The following is a 27,196-nucleotide window of genomic DNA, read 5'->3' as shown; positions in this document are numbered from 1 at the left end:
AGTGGAAAGAATATAAACAGTTTAGGAATAAATTGAACAAAGAAAAAGAAAAGGCGAAAAATGACTACTACAGCCGTATATTTAACAATGAATGTATGCGCAGAAGTGACAAAGTATGGGAAAAAATAAACGAAACACTAAATCGGAAGCCAGTCGATACACGACCAGATACGTTGAACATTGATGGAACTTTTGTAGGTGGTACAGAACGTGCGAACCATTTTAACAATTTCTTTGTCAAAGTAGGGCGCGTAGATCATGCCATTCAAGATACAATGCATACAACTTCATTAAGAGAATCTTTATTCCTAAAGCCTACTAGCATCCATGAGGTGATTGCAACATTTTCATCCTTGAAAAACAGCCACAGCCGAGACGTAGATGATTTATAAATTAGGCCAATTAAGTACGTCATAGACTTACTTGCACCTGCAGTAATGCACATATTTAATATTTCCCTGTCAACTGGAGTTTACCCGCGCAATATGCAGGTAGCAAGAGTTATAGTTATTCATAAAGGAGGTGACAAAAATAATATTGGCAATTATCGACCGGTTTCCATGGATACTTCCTGTGCTATCAAAGGGACCTGAAAAAATTGGTAACTTTCGTAGTGATAATTCTTCGCAAAAACATATCTTGCTAACCGACTGTCAACACGGGTTTAAAAAAAAGCGGTCTACGGAAACCGCCTTAAGTATACAGAAGGACCTTATTCTAGAGAACATCGACTTTAGGGTTATACTTAGATTTCAGCAAAGCATTTGATAGAGTGAACCATAAATTGCTGCTGATAAAGCTGGAAAAGTACGGCTTCCGAGGAATAACACTTGCGCTTTTCGCCCCGTGCTGGTTCAGTCGCGCTTCAAGGGCAAGTAGCAAAAAGACATTACAGGCTACGTCGAGCAACAATGTTTTTTTTTATTTCGTTCATTTTGCTGCCGTTTGTTAATTCGCACTTTCGGATAATTCGACCGAACCTTGCGGTCTCGCAAGGGTCGAATTAACGGTAGTTCACTGTATTTACATTTTCCCCAGTAATCCGCGGCACATGTATACTGCTACTGCGCTATTGAGGCCGGTCACTGTTCAACATATCCATTTAGTATCCGTCACTGAAATGTGCAATGAAATACATTGGCGTAAGTTTCTACGCGGTTTTGTACCGCGAAAAGGGTTTTTGGGGAAAATATAATTCTAGCATGACCTAGATGGGAACAGCAGCGCTGGTAGTACCATCTTGTAATGCAGTATTAAAAGCACGCACACAAAAAAAAAAAAAAACGTATATTGCAATGAACTATTCATTTTTAGCAGCTGACTTGAACGTATCCATTGTTCTTTTTTTTTTTTTTCTTTTTATTGCACTAACAATTCTGCGAACACTCGACGGCGCGTTTTCAACGTCGCCGTCGTCGCTGCCGTGTCACCCCGGGTGAGAGGCGCATGCGCAGCCCGCCGAGCGCGCGCGACCCGCGCGCCACGTGTTGGAGGTCCCATGATGTGCTGCGGGTGCGAGGGCAAGCATGTGAGGGCGAGCCGCTGTTTACTTTGCAATGAGAATTGCAATGAAAATTGCAAGTGCATAGGAATTGCGTTGGGGTTTGATGCGCAGTCTTCCAGCGTGCCCAGTGTTGGAGGTCACGTGATCTGGTGAGTTTTACATTGAAATGGTGAAAGGAGTGGCACCACGGAACTGAGCACTAGGACAAGCGCACGCGCTCCCCGTTGCCGACGCTGCTCATACGCCAGCGTTGGAGGGCGAATGAATGCTCGCGGTTATCGAGTGAATTTTGTTCATACGCGTCTTCGGGCGCCTGACACCACGCGTGTTAGTAAGTGAATATTTACTGCAATTTATACTGCCTTTAAAACTACAAGTCTTTCCGTAATCGTCTATAATACTTTGCTATCAGTATCAATGCTACGATTTTTTTTTTCAAGAGTCGTCCAACACAATGACGCATCACGGTTGTCCAGAGCAACATGTCTTCACCAGTGCTGCTGCTCCCGGATACGTCTTCCAATGTTATTCTAGTTTACGTTCCCCGATTCCAGCATATAAAGTAGTCTAGTAGTCGAGTAGACATTATTTTGATTAACATATGACCTGTATTCTATATTTTTTTTCTCTCCCTAGTGTATCCACGCTTTCCTAAAGCTCTAATACGTGGAACATCAATGTGGATGGGTATCTCTAATGTGGGCGTCAACTGACATTTTTCTCAGGACTTTAGCAAATCTACTGATTGCATCATCTCGAAGCTCGAGCTCTTCTCGGGATATCTGGGAAATGTGCAGGGGCAGAGCTAAATGATTTCAATTCCACAACTGCATGAAGTGGCGTAAAATAATAAAATTAGTGGGGCTGTGTTAATTACATAGTGATTTGCTGTGCAATTCCGCTCCTTCAAGTATAGTAAGTGGAGGAAATTGTTAACACGAAAGTCTTTTATGCCGGGGTCCGCCATCAACTTCCTGTAACGAATGCGACGTCAACGCGAACGCGTAAAATATGATCTCTCTTGACAGGGATGGCGCCGCCATCTATACGGTTTTTCAATTGGGGCGGGTCGGTGTTGGCAACCTGTGGCGGACATGTTGTTTTGGTGGCGTCTGCCTAATCTGTTGTTTATTATTCAGTCACTGATGCCAAATCGCCATGGCAAGTAACACGATTGAGCAGCACGTTAAAATGATAAAACTTCATTATCAAACTGACTGGTCGTTAGTGCGACCGTTGCGCGCGTTGCGCCCATTTTACGGCAGACGCGGTGGCCCTTCAAAGTCGACTCTCCAACGTTTGGTGGCCAAATTCGAGACGACCGGTTAGGTAAACAATCGGCCAACACCCGTACGTCGACGGAACGCCATATCGGCCGATAACATCGCCGCGGTCCATGAAAGTGTACAGGAGAACATGAGGCAGTCAATTCCTCGCCGTGCACAAGAACTCGGCCTTTCGCAGAATTCAACTTGGCAAATTTTGCGTCGGGATTTCGGCCTACACCCGTACAAGATCCAACTGATCCAGGATGTCAAAGTTAATGACCCTAAACAACGCCGTTTGTTCGCTGACTCGGCTTCGGAGCGTGTGGAAGAGGACCCGAATTCTGGCCGAAAAATCATCTTTAGCGACTAGGCGCATTTTTTGGTGAATGACTATGTTAACAAGCCCAATTGTCGTATATGGGACTACGCCAACTCACACGAGGTTCACCAGGTGGCAATGCATCTACAAAAAGTTACTGCTTGGTGAGGATTATGGGCCGGCGGCGTCATTGTTCTTTTTTTTTTTTTTTTTTTTGAAAACGTTGCTGGTGAGGCTATCACTGTCAACGGCGAGCGCTACAGAACGATGATAACCGATTTCTTTTGGCCCAAATTGAACGATATGAACGTAGACGACAAGTGGTTCCAGCACGACGGCGCTAAGGCCAACACAGCGGACGCCAAGATGGACATTCTGCATGAACGATTTGAGGGTATGGTTATCTCTCGCAGAGGTGACGGGAATTGCATGTCACCAAGATCGTGCGATTTGACCCCGTTAGGCTTTTTCTTCTGGGATTTCCTGGAGTCTCAGGTCTATGTCAATAAGCCGCAATCGACCGATGCCCTTAAAGTGAACATAACCCAGGCCATAGCTCAAGTTCAGCCGGATCTATGCGGCAGAGTCATTGAAAATTGGACCACTCAGATCCATGCCACCGTGAGAAGCCGCGGCGGACATTTGAACGATGTTATATTCCATACATAATGACGTACATGGGCCTTTCAAATAAAAAGAGAATTTCGTTAATACCTCACACACAGCTTGTTTTATTCTATTTCAACATCGACCCGCCCTTATTGAAAAACCCTTTAGGAGCGGTGAAGCGAAGTACCCAGGGGCTCCGGAACCGGGAGGGGGGGGGGGGGGGGCAGTGGGGGCAGCCGTCCCCACAGGTTCTAAACCAGCGGGGGCATGCCCCCACACCCAAAGCTGTACTACACGTAGTTCTATCTTCACCTCCGCGTTTAGCAATGGAATGCAGTTTTTACCATAGCAAACATGAGGAGACGGAGACATGGAGACGTACATACATGGAGACGCAGCTTTTGGCACCTAACCATGGCATATAAATTTTAAAATTTGGTTGTCAAGTTCATAACATAAATGTAGACAATAAAAACCACATTGAAGAGCGAATATAATCCAAAATTGTGTTCGGGTCTCAGGAGTGTATATACATATATATATTGAGAGAGAGAGAGCGAGGTGGAACTACACGATGCGACATGAGCCCACAGACGTCGCCCCCACATCAGATATACTTCCGGAGCCCCTGGAAGTACTGCATGCGCCGACACTGAGCGCTTCGGTAGTCTCAGCGCAGCGGAAGCTCCACCGCGGTGTAGCCTGGTACAGGCGGTGTAGGCCTTCTGTTGAGGTGACCACGCAGTTTCCGCACATGGTTTGTCTTTTGCGTCCGATTAGCCTGTGACGCCTCGTCGCCTACGGAGTGCAGCTTCAACATGCATCAGCAGTGCTTACACGCCACCTACCGATTTACTTGCGATGGCACCAACTAAGAAAACTGCTGCGCTAAGCGGCTCAGAAAGGCAACGACGTCGACGGGCGAATCTCGCTTTGGTCGGGCGAGAGACACGCTAGCGTGAAGCAGAACGCCTTCGCGCGTTCGCGGCGCACGCGGCGAACTCGGCCACACGCATTCCTGAAGCTGAGCGCGTCGCAGCTCAACTGGCTACCCAAGACACTACGGAATCGGACCAAAATGCTTGTACCTTCGCCGAAGCGACTCGGCAGCAGGACGCAGCTCGCCCACAGGGCGCCGCGCGCCAAGCAAACCTGCAACACGGTAGCCGACCCGCAAATCGTGCGCCTTTCGCTGCAGCAGACCACGAGTTCACGAAGCAAACATGCAACAGCTTCTGTGAAGACGCGTTTCACTTTCGTGTTCCACCGATTCCTATGAAAGAGTGATATCAACCATATCTTTTTTTTCTACGTTTGCCTAATGGCATAATTAGTGAATATGAATTAACCAACTTCGCAGGTTTTAACTTTATCTGGAAAAAATTCCAATGAGAAAATTGTAGAGCGTTCTAAAAAGAAACATCTCATTTCGCAGTTTCTGACTTCCAACTTGTCACGTATTACTTTTTCTGCAGATCATGCATAAGCATGCAGAGGCTAAATGCACTGTTTGTTCATATGCAGCATGTTTGAGAGCACTGCAATCGCAGCGCACAAGCGGGTATGTTACGTGCTTTTACTGCGATAGCAATTATATGGGCACTCCAGGTGCACTTCTGCCATCGCCGTGAGGTTCCGTATAAAGTCCAGGGGCAATAAGATCGTCTCCGTGCGCCGTATATGCTGTATGTGCGAGTGAAAGCGTGCGAGGGTGAGCCGGGATGGCGGCTCAATCTCTCGCATGCATGGGAGGAAAGCGAGGGGGAAGCGCACGTGCCGTCTTCCGTCGCGCGCAAGACTCCGGGGGCAGGGGAAGAGGGGGCGTTCTACTCCGGCGGCGTGGCCGCACGCACCCAGCCCGGGCCGCCCTATAGCTATCTTGAAAGCCATCTGTGACGGGGACAGAGTCCGCCGTGCGCTGTGTTTCCGCGGCTTAGTTCGCGTTGATGCGAGACGCAGCACGAAGGTCGATTCGCTGGCTGCTGTTGCCGCAGTCGCTCACTCCAGCGTTTTGAAAGCGAGTTTCCGCGGTCATCGAATGAGATGTGTTCATGTTTGCTTGTGCGCGCGTGACACCATGCTTGTTAATTTAGTTAGTATGCCTATGTTTACAAGTTTATACGGCCGATAAAACGACTATGCTTACTTCGTACAGCTGTCTACTAATTTGCTATCGCAATCGATGCTTCGCTTTTCGGGCGAAACTGCAACTTTTTTTCATATTTCGCGGGCTTTCTTTAGGAGGCAGAAAGAATAATTACGTAACAAGTAGGAGGTTAGTTGCTAAATAAAGTTTCCTAACACGCTCAATAGTATTACGTAAATTACTGCCCTAACGTTAATAGTTGTAAAGTTGGTTAATTATTCTTGATTAATTATGCAATTAGGCACAATACAAATATAGTCTGACTTGCTCTATACAATAGCCAACAACATGCATTTGGTAGCGTCCTCCTAAACTGCTTCGGCATGATTTGAAACCTCGGCTAAAGCTAGCTGGAACATCGTGTACGCAGAGGATATATTTACAACACCAGACACACCGTCGTCGTCCATGCAAGCACGGACCACCGAATCATCAGCGTGTCACGAATTACAACCACCTGTGGCATTAGCAGTATTAGTAAATAACGCTTTTGCAACAGCAAAACGGCCGCTCTCAGCATGAATGATGATTTAGAAGCCAAAAAAAAAAAAAAACGCAAAAAAATGACAGACGGGTGCCACCCAACGAGCTCGCTAAGCCGTCACTGATTTTGACATATCGTACACTCGATTCTAGCGATTGTTTATCCGTAAAGAAAGACTACACTGCATTCTGAAGGAATCACATATTCAACTTGTCAACTTTTGAGATCTTCGCCTCCACTAAAGCGGCCCTAAACCAATAAAGCCAGTGACGTCACACTCACAACCGGCAATCAAGTTTCAGCGCGAAGTTCGAGACAGGGAAGTTCGGCTTTTCCCTTTTCTGCGGTAATAACCAACCTTTTCCCGCCAAATAAATGAATATAAGACCCTCAAAAGACACTGAGCAAGTTTAAACTGACTTAGCGATGCTCTTTAGTGTCAAATGAAAAAAAAAAATAATTTCATTTCATCTGTATTCGTAAGTGCACCCTTCCACAATACAATAGGGTGCCTCCATCGAGCCTAGAGAACGAGGATTCCTATGAAAGTTCCTCGCAAGCAACCGCATGTTATTTAGCTTATTCTAAATGTTATAGTCAGAACTTTTACATGTGGCAAGGACAACACTATAGGTTTCGGAATTTTAGGCCCGTGACGCCAAGCTACGAAGAATTTTTATTTTTTGGCAGCTCCTGTGTTCCGCAAACTACTGTCGTTGAGCGAACTTCATCAATTTGAAGTATTAAAAGACTGTAATGGTAATGTTTCACATTTTCTTAAGAGCCCAGGTTTCTGATAATGTTAAGTTCCTTGTTTTTTTTTTTTTTTTTATCGGTAATTATTCATGGTGTTACAGCAAAGCAAGCAATTGAAGCGCGAGTGGCTCCGTCGGATTTAATCGTATCAAAAACAAGGGAGAAATATTTGTTAGCATGTCATGAATTCTTGTCATGGCACCTGTTGTTGATTGCTTAGCAGGCTACGTGTAAATGATTATCGGCAAGGGGAAAAAAAGGTGGAAACTTGACGCTGTCGGGCGGATTTTGAACATATATGTATGCAGTTTCCGGGAAGAAACCTCGGAAGTTGGTGCTTGTGCAGTATATTTTTGGTGCCTTCGTATCCTCGTCCTTTCGTTTTTCTTTGGTAACGTAAATGTTAACCAAATAGACTGTATGCTTGCCCAGAATATTCGAAGATTTAAAAAAAATGACAAAGCAGCAGCACAGTGAGCAGAAACTCTAGCTTATGTGTCTGTCTCAACAGGCATGTCTCAACTGACCAGGGCCGAGATAATGTAGCGATTCTGTTCCGGTTGCTTGCCTTTCCACGCTTTGTCAGTGTTCCTGGCAGCGCTCTGCCTACGCAATCACTATGATCGGATGGTCGTGGGCGGTACATGGTAAGAAAGGTGCAGAATCGAGCGAGATGAATCGTTACATTAAACTGGCCCAAATGTATGGTTGGGGCTTTGTGTACTCCTAGAGAGCCGCAGACAAAGTGCCACCTAAAGTGCGGATAATGTCGGTAGTGCATATATATTATAATAAAGGGTGGGAATGAAGCAGTTAATTGTGCAATAAAATGTGCACTCCATAACAAAGACATGCAACTGATTAACAACCATGCCTCTAACTCTTTCTGTAGCACTAGAAATGGGCTAATTTTCGGTGCTTTTATTTTTAACATTTTATTTCAAGATTTGTAGGCCTGATAATTGATGCTTTGAATTAACGTAAAGCAGTATAAATTTCTCAGACAGTTTTTGAGAATTCATATGTGAAACTTCAAAGCACCTCAAGGAGCATGCAAGTAATAATTTGCTATTTATAGTATTACTTAGAGTAAAAAAATATCACCCACGATTACGATACTCCCTAATGCGAAATTTGAGCGGAGCTCTATACGTGTTTTCATTTCACGATATATTGGCTGGCGCGGACCATCTGTCTTGTGCAGCACGTTGCAAACGGAGCGAAGTGTGGCGCGACTGCCTCGCTAATCGAGAGGCAGCGCGTGGATGACCCTTGGGCGCGATTTACAGCAGCCGCCGCAGACAAACCTCCGCTCATGCAGCGCTTTGTTCCCATATATGGTATCGTTGAACGCGCTCGCCGCATGCCATCGGTGAACAGACGGCACGCTACTCTGGCGCCATCTCGTAGCGGTCGTCGCCCGTCTTGCGCGGCACTACGCTTTTATGCTCACGCTTTCGCCATACCCTCCTCGTCGCGCTCTTCGCTACCGCCGTCTTTCATTGCCCGCTGCGCTCCACGTTCGCTCTTTCATTCTTCACTGTGCTCGTTTGATCGGTTACTCCGCGGGACAACGCCGACGCTCAACGCAGGAACGGGTGCCTAAGGGCTGCGCTCTAAAAATCTGAAATATACAATATGCACTTGGCTTTTCCCAATTTTTGTAAGTCAAAGAACGCAAAAAATTATGCAAATTTGTTGCCCATGCTATGCGAGAATACAGTAGCTTTGCAAATGTGAAAACAGGCAAGTCCTTAATATGCAGGGAGAAATTGTTTTTACTCATTGCAGCAGGCACCTGGTTCTTACTGCATTTTTTCTGCTCGCATAGCAATGGTTATCAGGTCAGATAGCAAGCAGAAGCCTCCTCACACTTCATTGTTGCATTCGTCAGCATTTCTGTGCAAGCAACCTGGTCTAGTGCATGCTCAACTGGCACTGGAGCCTGCACATGCTTTGTTCAGTTCCTGTACAATACTGTTCAATAATGTGGAGTGCTGCACAATAATGTACAGTAATGAATAAGAGCACTTGCACAGGCGGCATTCACAATGTAAGATATTAGACTGCTAGTCAAGCTTCAGTCGTAGGTCGGTCTGAAGTTGACTGCGTGCTCTCGTGCGAGTGAAAACCCCACACGACGGGGAAATAATCCAAAATGAAGAAAGTAAAGGTTCTGATGACACAGCCAGATATTTCGAGTCCGAAGACTGAAAGTGGCAAAGCAGGAAGGCATCCGACAAACTTTGGCTTCCATGATAGATGGGTAGCACAGAGGTCTTTTGTACCTTTACCTGTAGCAACCAGAGAGCTTTGCTTCATAGCATGCAAGAGTGCTTGTCAGAGATAACGAGCACTTGCAGACAATGCTTGTTATTGTGTCAGAAATTTGTCACCCCACCCCCTTCATTTGCGAAAATCCACAACACTGATGAGTGGGACTTCCTCAAATAATAATGGAGTCCAAGACTTGTAAATAACATACCAAAGGCATTATCTTTATTAGAACACTAAAAAGAGCAATAAAAACCACAGCTCAGTGTTCACAAGATAAGGAAAGTTTTTTTTTCATGGTCTGTGTAGCTATCATACTAAAAACCTCCAATACACCTAATTTCAGTAATAAAAACACTAAGTGATTAGGGAAGTTTACAAAATAATTCATAGAGTATACTGAATTTTGCCTAGTTATTTTTAAGGACAATGATAGAATCGCCTTTCTAGTCTACTCAAGCTTAACAGTCACACCTTTGTAAATTGCGAAAAGTAGTACCGCAAGTACCACAAGTAGTACCGTTACTACTTTGTGAAAAGTAGTAACGCATGAGTTCGGCAAGGTACTGCAATCAGGGTCAGGACAATGTAAAACTATTCCAATCTTTTTATTCGAAATCTGCCATTAGCCCGGGCTTCGTGATAGATCAAAATGGCATATTTGGAATAAAAACAGATTACAATAGTCTTACATTATTCTGGCCCAGGTGAACGGATGAGCTACACCATTTGTGTAAGAGGAGGAAAGAATAAATATAACTTCATTTTTAACAAAGTTCCTCCACCAATTTATCTACAGATGTATGATGTGGCTAAACCTTGCTTTTTGTCTCAGAGATAAAAAATGGAAGCAGGTACAGCACCAAAGTAAATATGCTTTGAAAGCAAGCTTGATTAATATATGGTATCACACATACACATGCACCACACACAAAAAAGAAAAAGAGCAAGAAGCAAACAGCTGATGAATTGTTTCCAAAGATCACAGGGCAACTTACTGTCAAATGACTGCAAAAGGAAAACAGTGTAAAAGAAGCAACACACAAGTGGCATCTCATATTTTCAACCAAATATCATTGAATATTCATAAATTAGGCATGTACTCACATTAATAAGCAATATCTGTAAATCTGCCTCAGCAATATAAACCAAGTGAGCAGAACATTGTACCAGCTGGTAATGATTTAAAGTCAAGCCCACTTACAACAATCCACTTACAAAATTCCTATTACCTACAAAACTGGGAAACTATCACAATGTGCGCACATGTTATGACACTGTTCTCTATTAAACAAAAAACATACTAGCCCTTTCACTTTTCCAGCACAGTAACATTCTCCTCTATGCACCTGATTCTGCATGTTAATGCTTCTTGTATTTTGTTCACATGCTTGCTATCACACCTTGCATGACACAAGGCCAGCCTTGCTTCTAGCCGCATTTTTCACAGAATTTATAAAAACTTACTATAAAACTTGCGGTCATGTGGTTAGCAACTTATCGTGTACGTGACTTTCATCTTTTGTGATCACCTTAGCACTATCTCACTCTCAATGCCTTGAAATGCTAGACTATTTTAACTGAAGTTTGCACCAAAGTGCTTCAGTTTTATAGACCCCCAATGCTTCAGTGTGCTTCGGGCAGAACTCATATGGCAGATTCTATGCCAAGTCCACAAATCACTGCAAGAAGGAATTAACAAGGATATACATCACTCCAGGCACATAAACCACGATTGGTCCAAAAAGTACTGTTTGTTTAGATTTCTATTAGTGCCACTGGATTTGACGAGCCTAGTGTGATCTAAATGACAATGTGCTTTCTTTTTTTTTTCTTCTCATTATTATTATATCATCAACAAATAATAAACATACATATACAAACAAACAAATATCATAAACAAATCATAAACAAGTCAGACAGGTGGGCCTGTCTCAAAGGGGAGGATATAGGTATGTACATCCCTGAAGCAAATGGTCAGCAGCACATCCATCATAGATGAACTCTTGTGTGCCCCTTACAAAATGAAAACTGCAGTTTTGGGCTGTTAATTTGGAAACACTAAAGGGCATTGTTGATTTGCACTTTCAAAATTTTTTTACTACATTTTTTTACTTCATTTTAGAAAGTACACTCACTGCAAATGTTCTGCTATATCAAATGAATCCAGTGTGATATTCAGGCTCATTATAAGTGGGCTCGACTGCGTAATGTTGAGCAGCATGAACAAAGACTCGTAAAGGGACAGGACAAGCGCTGACTTATACTAAATTTATTTGCAGCAAGTGTGTGTGTACATGGTGGAAACTGTAGCTGTAGGCCACTTTTACATGATGTGCCTGTGCTTTCCCAACATTGTGCTCATTGCAATCATGAGATAACAAAAGCACTTCACAGAAGGAAAAGCGGGACCACGTGCATTAGTTAATTCTCAGTTTGAAATGGTGCTCCTTGACAGGAATGCAGGACTCATCAGATTAAAGGGACAATAAAGGCAAACATTAAGTGGTTACATTGATATATTACTCTTCTAAAATGAGAAATGTGCCATTATCGCCAATGCCAGAGCTTCCTTAGATGACAGAAACAGGCAAACATCAGAAAGGAATGGCGTCACCCCTTCAGTAATGCAGAACTAGTTGCTGCTGATGTATACCATCCAGACAACAATTTGAAAAGAGTAGCCAGGCACTCATGATAAAAAGAAAATCGGAGTATTCTGAACATCAACATCTCATCAACCATTTCACTGGTAATGCTTAGCTGGTCCATTTGCTCTCATGATTCATGCATCCCCCCCCCCCCTTTTTTTTTTCAAAGTGATGCAGTTGCATTAATTTCTGTTTGTTATCCCAACTAGTACCGGTAAACTGCATAGTCTGTTTCACTACGCTTCATTTGATCTGTCCAACACGCTGTTGAATTTCTTTTATGTGTTTCAAACTTGCCTATTCATGTGACATACATATGACTAGTTTTGTACTTCGACATTTTTTTTTGCTGTTGTTGTTCATTTTGTTCTGCATTGTTCTTACTGGCTTTGATGTTAACCCAATTTGTTCTTACTTTGTTCTTACTTTGTATTGCCCCCCCCCCCCCTTACACACAATGCCTTTGCGAGGCCTGTAAGGTACTTGTAAATAAATAAAATAAATAAAATAAAAGGCAATCTGGTTTTGGTCAATTTTACAGACTTTTTCTACAGAAGAACACATCAGTGCTACTTCCTCATACAGCTCTGTGAGTGCTATTTGCAGGAATGTGGCGAACTCTTTGTGCTACTATGTCACTTACTGATAGCAGAAGCGCCTGGCATCAAAGGTTGGCAAACAATCTCGCAAGGCTCCATTCAATTAAAACTCCAATCAGATTTAACAGCCTTGCTCAACCTCACTACTGGGACTGAGGACAGGCCTTCCAGGGCCATCTCATTTTTTGAATTCGAGGCAGGCTACATAGTATCAAGTGTGCCCAGTTCTTTGTGTTTCCTGTATATAAATCTACGTAAATACGTTCGGATGCCGCAGAGACAGGAAGCTTAAAGTCCTTATACAGACAAATAAATTCAATGTTTTATGAAAAAGTTTGCTCAGTAAGAGGTGTTGGCTGCAAAATATGCCATGTCAAGGCATATTGTGGCTTAACCCTTTCAGATGCCACTTGCCATTTGTAGAGAAATAACTTTTTTTTTCGAATTAGCCACCTAAGTCGATTTCAGTGAAACTAAATAGGTCAGTTGCAAACGAGAAACAACAATTGTTTGTTTTACAGTTATGTACACAATTGTGTACAAAGCTTCATGCAGGTCACAAAATTCAGCAATCTGTCTCAGGCGTGGAAACAGTAGAAGTAATTCTGATCTTTTGTCAGACAAAGTGGCACATCCTCAATACGCCTCTACAGCCCTCTAACTTACGGTTTTCTGGCAGAATCGCAAGCTTCTGGCTGTGGTCTTGTTCTTCCCTTCTTCAGAAGTCATGCTCACACTCGCATGTTTTGTTCAAACGCTATAGGTACTTGTCGCTTCAAAAATAACTTTCAAGATGAACTCAGGCAGCTATGCCAAGCCAAGAAGTGTGTGGTGTGGGGTGATATCCACATTCAAGAAGCTTTCGTGCTGTCCACCCAGCACAGTGTTGGTAGTTGTGGTAAGGGGGGTTTTGAAGCAACATCATTCTCCTTGTCACTTAAATCGACGAAGTTGCTGGATCCATTTTTTTCCTGGAGCTTGCTGAGATCCTTCTCATAAAACGAGGACGAAGGCAGCACAACAACCGCTGTAGAGATATACCAGCAGTTCTTTAGTTGGCCGATTGTTGCCATGCTCCGTGCTGAGTGCCGCTTTGCATGAGCATTCCGAGTCATCCACCAAGACACTTTATGCACGTTTGTGACCATGCTCAAATTTCGGCAGTGAGAGGGCACCCAGTGTGTGTGGGTGTTGTAATTTCGTCTTAAGACACTCTCTTGATCGCTGTATCAGCGGGTATTTTTTCAGCTGATACCGTAGCTGTAGACAATGCTGAAATTTTGTAAAAATTTTGAAAATACCTTATCTGGCGGCACCATACCGTATGCTGCCATGCAGAATATTTCACAGATTTGTTTAATCCACCTTCGTTATATGGTGCAGTAAACTATTGCAAGACTAAGAGTGTAGAATACAGCTGGAACCGTGAAAGTGGCAAAATCTGTAACGCGCTTGGAGGAAAAGCTTGTGAGCTCACAATGTACACAATTGTGTACATAGCATCGGAAAGGGATAACTAATGAACACCTAAATGTAGACATGTTTTTAAAGATGTAACATCGGAGGAAAGTCTACAAGAAACTGCTGATGAATGAGGTGTAGATATGCACCTAAGCAGCTGCAGAAATATTTTACCTCAAAACTCAAACTTATTTAAATTCAAACCTCACTCAAACTCAAGCTCACACACGAGGTTGAAGTAAAAATTGTCAACCTCGCAAAATTTCTAGCTGTCACCAACTGCACCTCAACTTTGCCTTCACTTCGTGAGGTTGAAGTCATAATACCATTGAGGTCAACCTCATGAGGTCAGAAATTTGATGAACCACGTTTTCCTGGCACACACTGACTTCTGCGCCAACCCATGGTAATGTAAGTTAATTTGAGCCATAGACATGCTCACCTTCAAACGTGAATTTCCGGACAACCAAGTCACCAACTGGTACAGGTCACATTCTAGCTAAAGATTTTCAGTGGCATAGTCTACCCTCTAGCTAGACATCATATATACCTTAACAGCAAATTTCAATGGTGAATTTGGATAACTTTTAGAGCATCAGTTGACGCTCTTTTTGGAGCAAGACTGCTTCAGTGGCAGATTGAGATTGCCAGCTATGGGTTTCAATGGCAGATTGAGAACATTCAGCAGAGAACATTCTGCAAAGCCGCCGAGACTGCTCAGCCATAATAGGTGGAGCGGACGAGGACTAGCTCTGGTAATGACACAATGGTGCAACTAAGCTTTCCTCTGCATAAAAGGCAGTTGCTGTACCTTTTTCTCGTTTCAATTATACAACCCCTTACTACTACTACTACTAGTAATTCTGTTCTAATCATGAATTTGGAGCCATTATTCTACACTTAAGAGAGGAGCTAACCTGCCAAGTTGGGCACCTGCTTTGAACAGGCTACTAGGAACTTGACATTAGTGTCCATTTCAGCACTGCCTTCCTTATGATTTAGATTTTGCAGTAGTGGCATGGACTGGTGCTTTTTCTTTTCTCTTCCTGCCTTTTTTTGCTTTCAGTCTCAATCATTTTACAGTGGGCTTAATAATATTATGCTTTTTCAGAGTGCTTATTTTTTCCATGTAATAAATAGAGTTAGTAAAGGAGTACATTTATCTAGGTCAATTACTCACAGGGGACCCTGATCATGAGAAAGAAATTTACAGAAGAATAAAATTGGGTTGGAGTGCATACGGCAGGCATTGCCAAATCCTGACTGGGAGCTTACCACTGTCGTTGAAAAGAAAAGTGTACAATCATTGCATTCTACCGGTGCTAACACATGGGGCAGAAACTTGGAGGTTAACAAAGAAGCTCGTGAACAAGTTAAGGACCGTACAAAGAGCAATGGAACGAGAAATGTTAGGCGTAACGTTAAGAGACAGGAAGAGAGCGGTGTGAATCGGAGAACAAACGGCGATAGCCAATATTCTAGTTGACATTAAGTGGACGAAATGGAGCTGGGCAGGCCATGTAATGCGTAGGATGGATAAGCGGTGGACCATTAGAGTTACAGAATGAATACCAAGAGAAGGGAAGCGCAGTCGAGGACGGCAGAAAACTAGGTGGGGTGATGAAGTTAGGAAATTTACAGGCGCAAGTTGGAATCAGCTAGCGCAAGACAGGGGAAATCGGAGATCACAGGGAGAGGCTTTCGTCCTGCAGTGGACATAAATAGGCTGATAATGAAATTTACATTTTAGCCAGCGTTCATCCTGTCTGCCTTCTTTTTTCAAAATGTTTGTTGATGCTGCTTACTATCATGAGATGAGGTGCCCTGAATCTTGAGAAGAATGTACTCAAATGGCTGCAATGAGTATGGCTGGATTAAACTTAGAGTATAAATATGAACAGTTCCTGAATGTAGAAGTAAAACAGTAAATAACATAACGAAAAAAATTAAGACTAGTTACTTGTGCTTCTAGTGGTCTGCCTTTCATGTATAAAACATAAGTAGTCATCTGAGAATACGTCTGAGATGCTGCTTTCATACACACCACTAAAATTTCTGTGTGAAAAATGGCACTAAATGTTTGCCAAGCATGCTCAACATCACAAAAACTGATGCATAGCGTTATCCTGCAGGTGCACTTGCTGGCTGGCACCAGAGTTAAAAACCAGGAGTCCGTCCAGTCTGCACAGCTTCTTTCTGCCTTTGGCACAGGGGCAAGTTGGACTCATGATCAGTTCTCTCACATACGGCCATGAAAACGCATGCCAACTCCAAACGTGTTGCTGCTGTGGGATTCAGTAGTTAGTATCTGCTGGCCTTGCAAGTCCAGTAGGCGGCTAACACACTGCACAGGTACAGCAGAGAGTTCACTATGCCCAGAACCTGAAAGACAGCAGCATTACACATCAGTATCACACTAATATGTTTCAAAGTCTCTAAAATCCCTGCCGAGCATATCATTGCAGCTTCCTCGCACAGCCTGGCCACATGAAATGTGCAGCACAGCCCATGACTCCAACAAAGATTAATGGTCAAGCTAGTATGTATAACATCGCCAATCTTACAATATGTACACCTCCTTTAGTACACTTCACTTTTATCACGATGTCCTCCACTGTTTTATTGTGCTAGGAGAAAATCTGAGCATATCTTAAAGGAATCAATTGTATGTTATTTTTCCAGTTCACTTTCACGCACGATGCTAAATGTTCTCTGAGCATATCTTAAAGGAATCAATTGTACGTTGTCATTTTTCCAGTTCACTTTCACGCACGATGCTAAATGTTCTCACTACGAGGGGTGGATTAAATGTTGTGCATCTAAACATGAAGGAATCGCTGCAGAATGGTGAATTATTGTCCTCAACAAGATTTAGACTCTTTGATACTTCCTGCCAGGTTTCAACTGTCTGTGAAGTACTTCTCCATGACAGGGGCTGTCAATGTTAATCAAGATGGTGAGCTTCAGGAGTGATGACCATGTCACAGATCACGTGATTTGGTAGCGGTTCTTGAAAGGCCTAAGTGAGATTCAAGTAAAATTCAGCTCACTTCACATAAAATTCACTTGAAATGTCTATGTGAGATTTACGGAGACAAAAAACAGCAGGACTCTACTTTTCAATGCACAATGGTGAAGAGCTGGGTTGCTAGGGTGCACCGTTCTGACCTAGAAGCCACACAACAGCTGAAACAATGAAAACATAACTTTTCAATTCCAAGAAGTTGTAAATGCAAGCATCTGCAGGAAAAGCCATGGCATCTAGAACCTTCTTGGATGCTCCTGGTGGTCAAATACCCCCAGAGAGGCCTGACAAACAATGCCAAGTACTACTCAAGCCTTCTCAGCTTGAATGTGGAATTGTTATCCTCCAGGACAATGCACTCTGCCACACAGCATGCTGTCTCATGCAGGCAATCAAAGCATGTAGCTTTGAAGTATTACTGCACCTGGCTTAATCACGTGATCTCTCACTCTCAGGCTATCATGTTTACAGCAATCAATAAAAGCAGCCTTAAAGGAATGCATTTCCCAGCGGACGATGCAGTCAAGTCCACTGTTGATGTGTGGTGTAACAAGATGGATGAATAATTTCTTTGGAGGAATTGGCGAAACTTCGGCAGAGGTGGGAAAAGTGCACGAAGGACAAGGTTGAAAGGATTATGAAGTTTCAGCAGTCTTGGACAACTGCATCTCAAATAAGTGCAGATAAAGGATTATGAAGTTTCAGCAGTCTTGGACAACTGCATCTCAAATAATTGCAGATCCTTTCATCCGACCGGCGAACAATGTTAGACCACGGACTAAAAGGATGAACGTATGCTTTAATCCCACCATCTGTATTACTGCAAAGCATTTTAAAGGGGCCCTGAACCACATTTTTATCGAAGTGGAGAAAGGCATTTGAAGTGAAAATAGGCTATTTCAGAAATACTTTGGCACAAAAAGTACTTCAATGCGTTCATCAGAAGTGAAGATATTGGCAATCAAACATGGCCTCTGGTGTGCTCCCATTTCTTCTTCAATGCCTAGCACTGTGAAGGCTACAGCGTAATGGGGCATGGCCACAATGCTCCACCTTCTAATGTCCCCGTGGCACGCAGTTCATATTTCATTTTCGATGTTAACATAGACGCCACGACTTCCAATTTTGGTGTCTACGATGCGCTAAACGTAAGCCAAATGCGGTCATCCTCAGCAAGCCGCTGTGTGCTTAGCTAGTGGACTCGTGGTGGCACCCTGCGGCGGACGCGGTATCTACGCTGCGTAGCCGACCGCAATTACCAATAGCAGCCGCGTATGGGAATCCGCTTTATTACGACATAAAGCATTCAGAAGAGAGTGAGCAGCAGGCTTCTGTTTGAAAAGAGAGCGTTTGAGAGAAAGGTGACTTCGCACTCTGCTTGCGAGCTTCACACACCTCGTATGACAGCAAAACTTAGCTGAGATGTTCACAGCAGCGTTTGCTACCTGCGGACTATGTTATTTCACCAAGCCCAAGGGGTGGTTCAGGGCCCCTTAAGCTACTGTACAACAATTATACATAGAGTGGTGTACAAGTCAACAAGAACTTAATGCAGTGGGTCAGACCTACCAACGCACCAGCTTATAATTTGAAATTTTTTCATGATATCTAAGACCATAAAGCTACCAGTAGTGTTTTGGCACATGCAGGGATTGAAGCGCTCAAGGGTGTTGGAGCAGCTCTGGGAGCTGCAAATTTAGCACATTGGAGCAGGTTTGGAGCAGGAATTGTTAGTTTTGGAGCAGAAGTTACATGTTTTGGAGCATGCTGGGTAGGGCTCAACATGAGTGAAATACAGACAAATCAAGAAAAGATGTTCCTTACTTGACTTAGCCAATCACTATTAGGTTATGGCGAATCAGTTCTGCGGAAGGCCCGCAAGGTGGAGGAAAGTTCACTGATGGAAAAAAAATGTCATACGCCCAACAAATGAAACCCATATGGGTTCCTCGGAAACCACTAGTTACATACCGGACGCGCCAACTAAATGTGGCCAAGAAAAAAATATAACCAAGGGATTTACAGGAACAGCACCAATTGTATCTTGATAGGCTTTTGTTAGTGCTAGTCAAGTTTTTTTTTTTTTTTCGCTGTGCACAAGCAACTAATATTTAAGTTTAGTTAGCTAACATTAATTACCTCACTTATTGGGTAAGGATATTGGATAATGCAAATCCCAGATTGCTTTACATCCAGTTATCGCTAATGTTTCAACATCCTCCACAACTTTTTCATTGACATCTCGTCGATTAGGTAAGTTAATAAAGTTAGCTAATTAGACGTATTCGTGCACAATGAACAAGAAATACTGACTGTGACAATCCTGAACAACACCAGTGAACATACAGTGTACGCCATTCACATAATGCCCTCAGTTATTTTTTAATCCTTGGTTACACTCAGTTGGCATAGCAGAGTACCACAGAATAAATACTAAGTTATTTTGTTGGTTATTGCATGTTTGCCAGTATTCCACATAACTTAGTGAGTAGAAAGAAAAAAATCTCTGACATTTATGAAAAGAATAAAGGGAATAAAGTGCTCAGTAGCTTTCCGATCAGCGTCGCCAATGAATATTTTGCGCAAGCTCAATTATTAGGGCTGCCCCATAAAGTCAATATAAAACGGTGGCCGGTATTTTGAATGCCAAGCAATCGTTTAAAATTTTCGTACCCAATCTGTGCAAGCCGCATCATGAACATGATTGCTGTGAACACAATTTCTGTCCGCGTATTCTCCGATCCTTTACGGCCGCCATTTGGTGGCTGCGGTAGACTATAACTGAAACTTTACATCCTCTGTTTGAGTTTTGCGGCTGCAAAAGTCTGATTTTGTATGGTGTGGTTGTGCACAATATAGAGTACCCGGAGTGCAAATTTGAGTGACGATTATGGCTGCTATTGGATATTTCTGGTCAAGAAGTTTCACGAAAACAAGCAGCTCGTTTGTCAGCGTGCCGCACTACCATCCCGGTAACCGGACGTGTTGCACATGCAAAATAAATTTTAATGTTACACGCATGGTATTCGCCATTAATCGACACAGATTTACCAATAGGACATACAAGCAAGCCCTAAAATGTATAACGACAGACCATACGACTTATTCATTAGGCTGAAAGCGTGACTTTCTTTCCCGACTGCCTCATTATTACAGCAGCAGTTCAAGTCATCCTTATCTGGTCCGAATATTACACAAACGCATAAGATTTATATAGAACATTCGTAATGCATTGTATAGCACAAGGAATTTTCGTTTTCATACGACCAAGTTACGATGCGCCACCAAACACACCCACACTCCAAAGATGCCGACGCTGAAACGGATTGCATTAGCTTAGCTTCTAGGGCTAAATGCTAGCCAACATGGCTAACATCACGGACATCCCGCAAAATTTAGCAACTTCATTCGAAGTAAGTGTTTTGGTACAAGATGGCGCAGCTCGGTTGTTTGGCACAAGATGGCACAATTGGCGCAGCACTTCCGTCCCTGCACAAGTAGCAGAACTTTATCAACTCATCCCCAGCAAGCCACAGACTTCCTCAAGATTGCTTTAAAAGACTGAAATGTCTTGGTTCCAGTTCTACATTTATGCAAAGCAGCACACATATATGAATATTCACAAAACGTGAGAAGCCAATTTGATTCTTATAACTGGTCATCACTATATCTGGATAGAAGTCGTAAGGGACACTAACAGTAAATACAAAATCTACACGGACTGTTAAACTAACATTCCAGAAACCTTGCAGCAATTGTTTTTGTCGAGAAAATACTTATTTTACGAGAAAATCGCGTCTGAAGGGCCCGCATACCTTTAGCGCAATTAAAATCACCCGCCCCTCGAGCGGGCAGTGGTGACGTTGCATACGCCATCACCGCCCTTTACTGCTATTGGTGAGTAAAATGCAAACGCATGCCCATGGAGAAACCGAGCCAAGACACTTGGATTCGCTGCTGCAGCTGCTCATGGTCAAGTGGCGAGGACCGTTCAGGAATCCCGCAACATCACATGGACGTGGCATTCTCTGCTACTTGCAGTTTGTGTGAATTTCGCGAGCCAGCAAAACTAGCGCAGCATTACGCGATAATGAAACTACTGAAACGTGAAACCAAGAAAACGAAACCTTGCCACTGCCCGCGTCGCTGTTGAGTTCTTTTTCTAAAAATCAAACTGAATGGACAAGTAGCATTTTCTTTCGTCTGATAATGCTATGTAATGATCTTTTTATTACGAGAGGTTGAGTATTAGTGACGGAATTTAATGAGGAGTGCCTTCATCATGGGGCTAGTACTTGAATGTCCCAGGGGAGTTTCGAATCATGTCCTGCATTTATATCAATTTCTTGATCACAAAAGCTCTGTTCGCGATAATATTGATGCCTTGCACATTCTCGAGTACTAATCTATCACTTTAACTTGACTTAATATTTGCCTTTAGTGTCTTTTTCGAAACATGTATGCACTTGAGTAATGGTAGCACTTTTCTGTGCTATCTTGGTGGGGTGCAGTCACAAAATGCGTACACCCTTTAAAGGGCCCCTCACCAGGTCTGGCCATTTCAAGTGACAAGTGCAGTGCATACAATGCGCACTAACGACCGTGCCTGCAAAGTATTACACTACTACGTCCTGCAAAAAGAGCCGAAAGCCAAAATTTCAAACCAAATGCCCAGCGCCCTTCTCTTCGCGGGTGCCGTGCTCCCAGCCAGAGTCGACGTCAATTGTGAAAGTGCGCCTACGTAGTTCGCCGTGCTGTGACGTCACTCACAGTGGCATGTGACTGAGAATTATTCAATGCAACTTCAGGTATTTGTTTGATCTGTTGCTCCAATAGACGAATTCAAGTTTGGAGAAATAATAAAACCTACAAACCGAATGTATGTGTGTCTTTGTTTTACATCGCACCGCAGCAAGAAAGATGTACTTCTGTTTTGTCTACTTGTTCCCAAGTCATGCAGTAGCGTGCGCACAGAGCGAAACTATGACATTTGCTACAGTGTTCGAGCATGTGATCAGGCTCTGTGATCCGCTTGTGACTGCCTCAGTGTTTGTGTAGCACTGACTTATACCGAACAATACAACAAAGACTTGAACCGCGAAACAAGACAAACGCAAAAGCTCGCGCACGAGACCATCAGTGGAAGTACACCACAAAGAAAAACGATAAAAAAAGAAGCCATTGTTTCCTCACACACAACGTGCCAGAGCCCTTTTCTGACCATCTTTACCTACTGGGCATCATTCTGCGCAGTGCGCGGAATCCCCCTCGGCTCTGAGCAACACACTTCTGATGTAATGACTCACCACGTTGGCACAGTCAGTTATTGCTGCAAACAGATGAACAAATGGGCACATCAAGCCTATTTCCTAGCTCCTAACTAGCGCTCACAGTAAATGTGACTGTATTTCATGACATTACCTGATTACCATCAAGCATGGCATGTATATTTATTTAAAGAACACAGCTGTAAATTAACAATAAGCAACGCACTGGCATATATGTAAGGAAAAGTGTAATCTGCCATGAATACATTGTTGTCTGCTCAGATTAACTAGAGTTACTATTCATTCCATAACGACAATAGCCACCTCACATTATAGTATAAAGGTATTTGGGAGTAAAAGGTAAATACTTTCACCTACCGAGACGGTCACTTTTCCTTGAAATATGTACTCCTTGTACCTAGAACTTGGTTGGTGGTTTACTCCTGATGACAGCAAAACTAAGCTGCTCCCAATGCAGATAAGGAAGTGTGCCAGGTTTCCCATCACATCCTAGAAGAGGGACACTTGTCACTAAGCATGCAGCAGCAAGCTTTCTGAAGACAGCATGGCTGGCTAATTGCAGTACTGTTCAAGAATGCTTGTTTGAACCACTATTTCAACTCGCTTGCCGTTGTGTACAAGGTTATTACTTTGGACAGAGCCCTAAATAGCTAGCAGAGAATTATCGTCACCAAGAGCAAGCCCTCTTACAGGATGGTTGTGGCATTTTGGTTGGGTGTATCTAACCTGACAGACCATACTTGGGCATGCTATTAAATGTTTTCTTTTCAAGGTTGAGAATTTCATAGAGATGATGTGTCCTATTATGGACCTTCAACACTGTTAATGCCAAGCAACATGTCACTACAATGCCAAATAGTTCCTCAAATAGAAGTTATATTAATTTGCACTTCAAGGCAATGCAAATGAGACTCCTCTGTTGGCTCTGCACACAAACTGTACAACAAAAATGTATAGCATCCTTAGATTTGTAAGGCATACACAGCCCCAACGCTAAAAATAATAGCAACAACCAGAAAGGCAAATTTATGAAACAAGTAAGCACCCCACATATAAAATATGGCTATAGAAGACAACAAAAGTAAATTTCAAAGAGAACACTTACTAAAAGGGATTTTGAGAGAGCCAGTGCTGTGGCACCTGAGAGAACGCAGCAGAGGAACAAGAGACCATTCATCATGAGGGCACTGAAATTGCCCAAGATGAACAGTGTCTCATCTGTTGTGCCCAAGAAGCCCCAGGAGACACCCCTGTAAGATGGGTTGCAGTACTCCAGCATTAGCTGGATGCACAACACGTTCAGTGCCTGCAATTGAAAGAGGACCAAGGCAATCAATAATCTCTTATTTAGAACCGTTACTTGGGCATGAACATGTGCTCCCTCTTTTTTTTTTTTTCTTTATGCAGGCCAAGTGACTGACCTTCAGAGGCAGGACATATATTTTTGATTTGATTCTGTTACATTACACATTTGCGTGCTTAGGCAAAATAAACACAGCTCTTTGAATTTATTTTTCTCTCGCATCATTTTAATTTAAAGTAGAGGAGTGAGAGTGCACAAGGCACAATTTTCATTTACAGTGACTCTCTACTAGAGTCCTTTGTCAGAAAGTGTCATTTGTGAAGACATGCAGCTTAAAGAAGCAATTCATTTTTTTGCTTAAGCTCATAAAAAAATCGAATATAGAGAGCAGTGGAAAAATAAATGTTGTAAATGCTGAACTCTTACTTGCTAACACCCAAGGAAAGAAACCTACGAGTGACCTGGTTGTTCTCTGCACAAAAGAGTGCATTACCTCTAATCTTCAATTTCCAATCACACATACATGTGGAGAAGGTAAGCTGAACACAGCAAGAGTAACAAGTGAATGTAACAATCATCATGTTAATTGTAGCACTTTTGCGCTGGAAGCAAGCTGAGGGTTGTGCTAGTTGTGGTTTCGGAAGTGAAACTATACATGTAGGAAATGGAGCCTTGTGCACGAGTATTACATTCACTTCCAGCGAAAAGCACTGCTTACTTGTTGGCATGCTCAAACAAAACCATGGTCAACACAGTAGAAGTACAATGCACCGTCACCTGCCATATGTATTTTCTAAACAAGCAGGCAGCACCAAAAATGCACTTTTACACTTCACGTATGTGCAGTAGTAGCTTTTTTCACAAGTTACCCATTGCATTCCTCATAGGAAATGCACACTAGAGGAGTTAACAGACCTGCGCAAGTGTGGGGCTGCATTTACTGCACGATAACAGCATGAGTCATAATATATTATTTACTATACACTTTTGTTTCAACAATATAATTCTATACCGAATTATTCCACTATTTATATAATCACAGGCTACAGTTAAAGCTTCTGCACCCTGTACTGTACTTACCTGCAAAATAGAGATAAATGGATGGCTGCAAAGAGCATTTGCAGGTCAGTTAACCATGGGTCATGGCTTTGTACTATGTAAACCATGTTCTATATAAGGCCCCATTAAAGCTATTCATCTTTTACCAAGACCTATGTTGTTTACTGCATCAAATTAGAATGGTGAAAGTACAAAGCTATTTGTGTTAATAATATATCTCCACTGTTCATGTAAACCTGCACCCAAAAAAAGAGTAGAGGTGAAAATTTCCACTTGTGGCTTTAGTGATAACCGGTCACCTGTAATTTACTGAAATTCCTTTCATGTGCTACAATAATCAGTGAGCTAAGAAGAGTGAGAATGGCAGTCATTGTAGCGGTATTTGTAAATGCAAGTCCTGTTATGTTCAACTGCCAAATTAGCATATAAAACTTTGATAATATAATACTGGGGTTTTACGTGCCAAAACCACGGTCTGATTATGAGGCACGCTATAAAATTTGAATCCATGGCAAAGTGAAAGATTGAAAGAGAGATATTCGAAGAAGTTCACCTCTGCTGTGATGTCACGGAAAAGAGTAAACTGGCTAGCACATTTATACAAGTTCTCTTGGAGAGTGACAGCGGTGTATCTGTCACAGCATTATTAGATTGTCACCAACTGCAGTGGCATACATAGGGCGAGATTCAGCTCACTGTCCATTATCCAATGAGTGAATTTGCTGACCAACCAAGATCTCTATGTTATGGTAAGGCTCAGACCCTGCTTAACTACCAGTTCTTATAAGCTATTGCATGCATTTCCTATTCTTTTTGGATCAGTTTTTCCATTCTGTAACATCTATACCAAGTAAAACCAACAGTATTCATGAGATAAATTTGGTCTTGGTTGAATGGTGTCACAAACATGAGATGTGGAAGAGGAAGCAATTAGACGGTAAAATTCCGTACGACTACAGCCACTTATACAAACCATAATGGCATGCCTAAAACCTAAAGTGAGAAGTGACTGTACACGAGATCTCGGCACACCACCAGCACCAAGTATGTATCGTGCACGAATTAAACGCATAAATAAACATATTGACCAAGCTTCTTAATTAAGTAGCATGTAACTGTGGTAAAAAAAAAAAAGATGGAAAAAAAAGAAAGAAAAGTGAGATCATAACGAGCTTAGTATCGCGTCTTTCATAGTAGTTATACTCGGTGTGCTTCGAAACAGTGTTACACTGCTGTCACAAGGGCACTTTCGGAAGTGCGTCGGGTGACCGGAATATAAAATTTACGAAACGTGTTCGCCATGTCAATAAAGTAATAAAATATTCTCGTCTTGGACTTCAACGTGTTTTAATGATACTGGGATGGGCAGTTTTTCTCACCCAATCGCGAGGAGTTGAAAACGAGTTTGTAGGATCAAGTCCACTAGGTACACAGTTCAAGATTGTTAACATACAAGTCTCCACTCTCGTAACAAAAATAGTTAAACGGCAAATTTAGGTACGAGACACCTGCGCGGTTAAACGCTGAAGGCGGAAACTAGCGTGAAAACAAATTCCTTACGTTCATAACACACTATCCACTGCACCTACTTGCAAGTCAGCTGATCGTTAAGAGTAGTAATGATTACCATTTCTATAAGCTTCAGCACTCCAATCAGGCTGAAGCAGTAGCGGTAGTTCAGTCCCAACATGGACTGCAAAGTTGCATTCCCGTTCGAAGAGACGGGAAGTAGTGGCTTGTTGCTGCTGTCCATAGCGGTCACAACCCTCTACACTTTCCAACTTGCGAACGTAAGCATGATTCATGCCTGCTCACGACAGTCCACGCCGAACAAACACAGCAAAGTGTTTCTCCGCGAACACGCTTCGTATGCAGAAGTGGAAGACATCAAGATTAGCCGCAGTTTAATTTGAAGGAGCGTCCAATATCTATTTATATTGATCATGTAACGATACATAATCAAATGATTACGTTGCGCAATCAGCAGGCGATGCAACAAGGCCGTCTACGACATACGACGTTCATCCGATTAAAAAAAAAAAGACGTTAAAATAACACATCGGTAACAATGCGTTATATTGAGAGGCATGGAGGTTGAGAGGCTACGTGCCTATAGCTAAAGCTTTTATGTCGACGTACTCAAGAGGAAACAACGATGTTGTAAAATTCGTACTATTTCTACATAGCTACCAGTTCAAGGTAAGAAAGCGTAAGTTCGATTTAAAAAAAGTGCTTTCAGCTTCCTCACGCAACAAAAATTAATGGTGCGTAAACAAAAACAAGTCTCGAAGGCCATGCTTTTGCGGACTGCAGCCGACGAAAAGCGATTGCAGGTGCAGTAAGCGAAGTTGTAACCGCCATGTTTCGAATAAAAACAAATGTGGGAGCAGCTGTGCTGACGGGTTCATTGTAGATCCACAGAGACACTATCTTTTGCGACAGCAATAGGT

General features: G+C 42.8%; 1 protein-coding gene across 1 annotated transcript in view; it reads right to left on the bottom strand.

The window, feature by feature from the left end:
• The window catches only part of LOC119450167 (uncharacterized), a 46,147-nt gene extending 19,358 nt beyond the window's left edge, over positions 1-26,789 (bottom strand). The window contains exons 1-3 of the mRNA XM_049671824.1: positions 26,374-26,789; positions 23,490-23,690; positions 22,742-22,873 (exon numbers count right to left, since the gene is read on the bottom strand). Coding sequence (XP_049527781.1) covers positions 22,742-22,873; positions 23,490-23,690; positions 26,374-26,499 — 459 coding nt within the window. The 5' untranslated portion in view covers positions 26,500-26,789. The remainder of the gene's footprint in view (positions 1-22,741; positions 22,874-23,489; positions 23,691-26,373) is intronic.
• Between the last annotated feature and the right edge of the window lie 407 nt (positions 26,790-27,196).

This window comes from Dermacentor silvarum, chromosome 1 (assembly GCF_013339745.2).
Source record: "Dermacentor silvarum isolate Dsil-2018 chromosome 1, BIME_Dsil_1.4, whole genome shotgun sequence".
NCBI classification, from domain to species: Eukaryota; Metazoa; Arthropoda; class Arachnida; order Ixodida; family Ixodidae; genus Dermacentor; species Dermacentor silvarum.
This window is presented reverse-complemented; position numbering and strand designations above follow the sequence as displayed.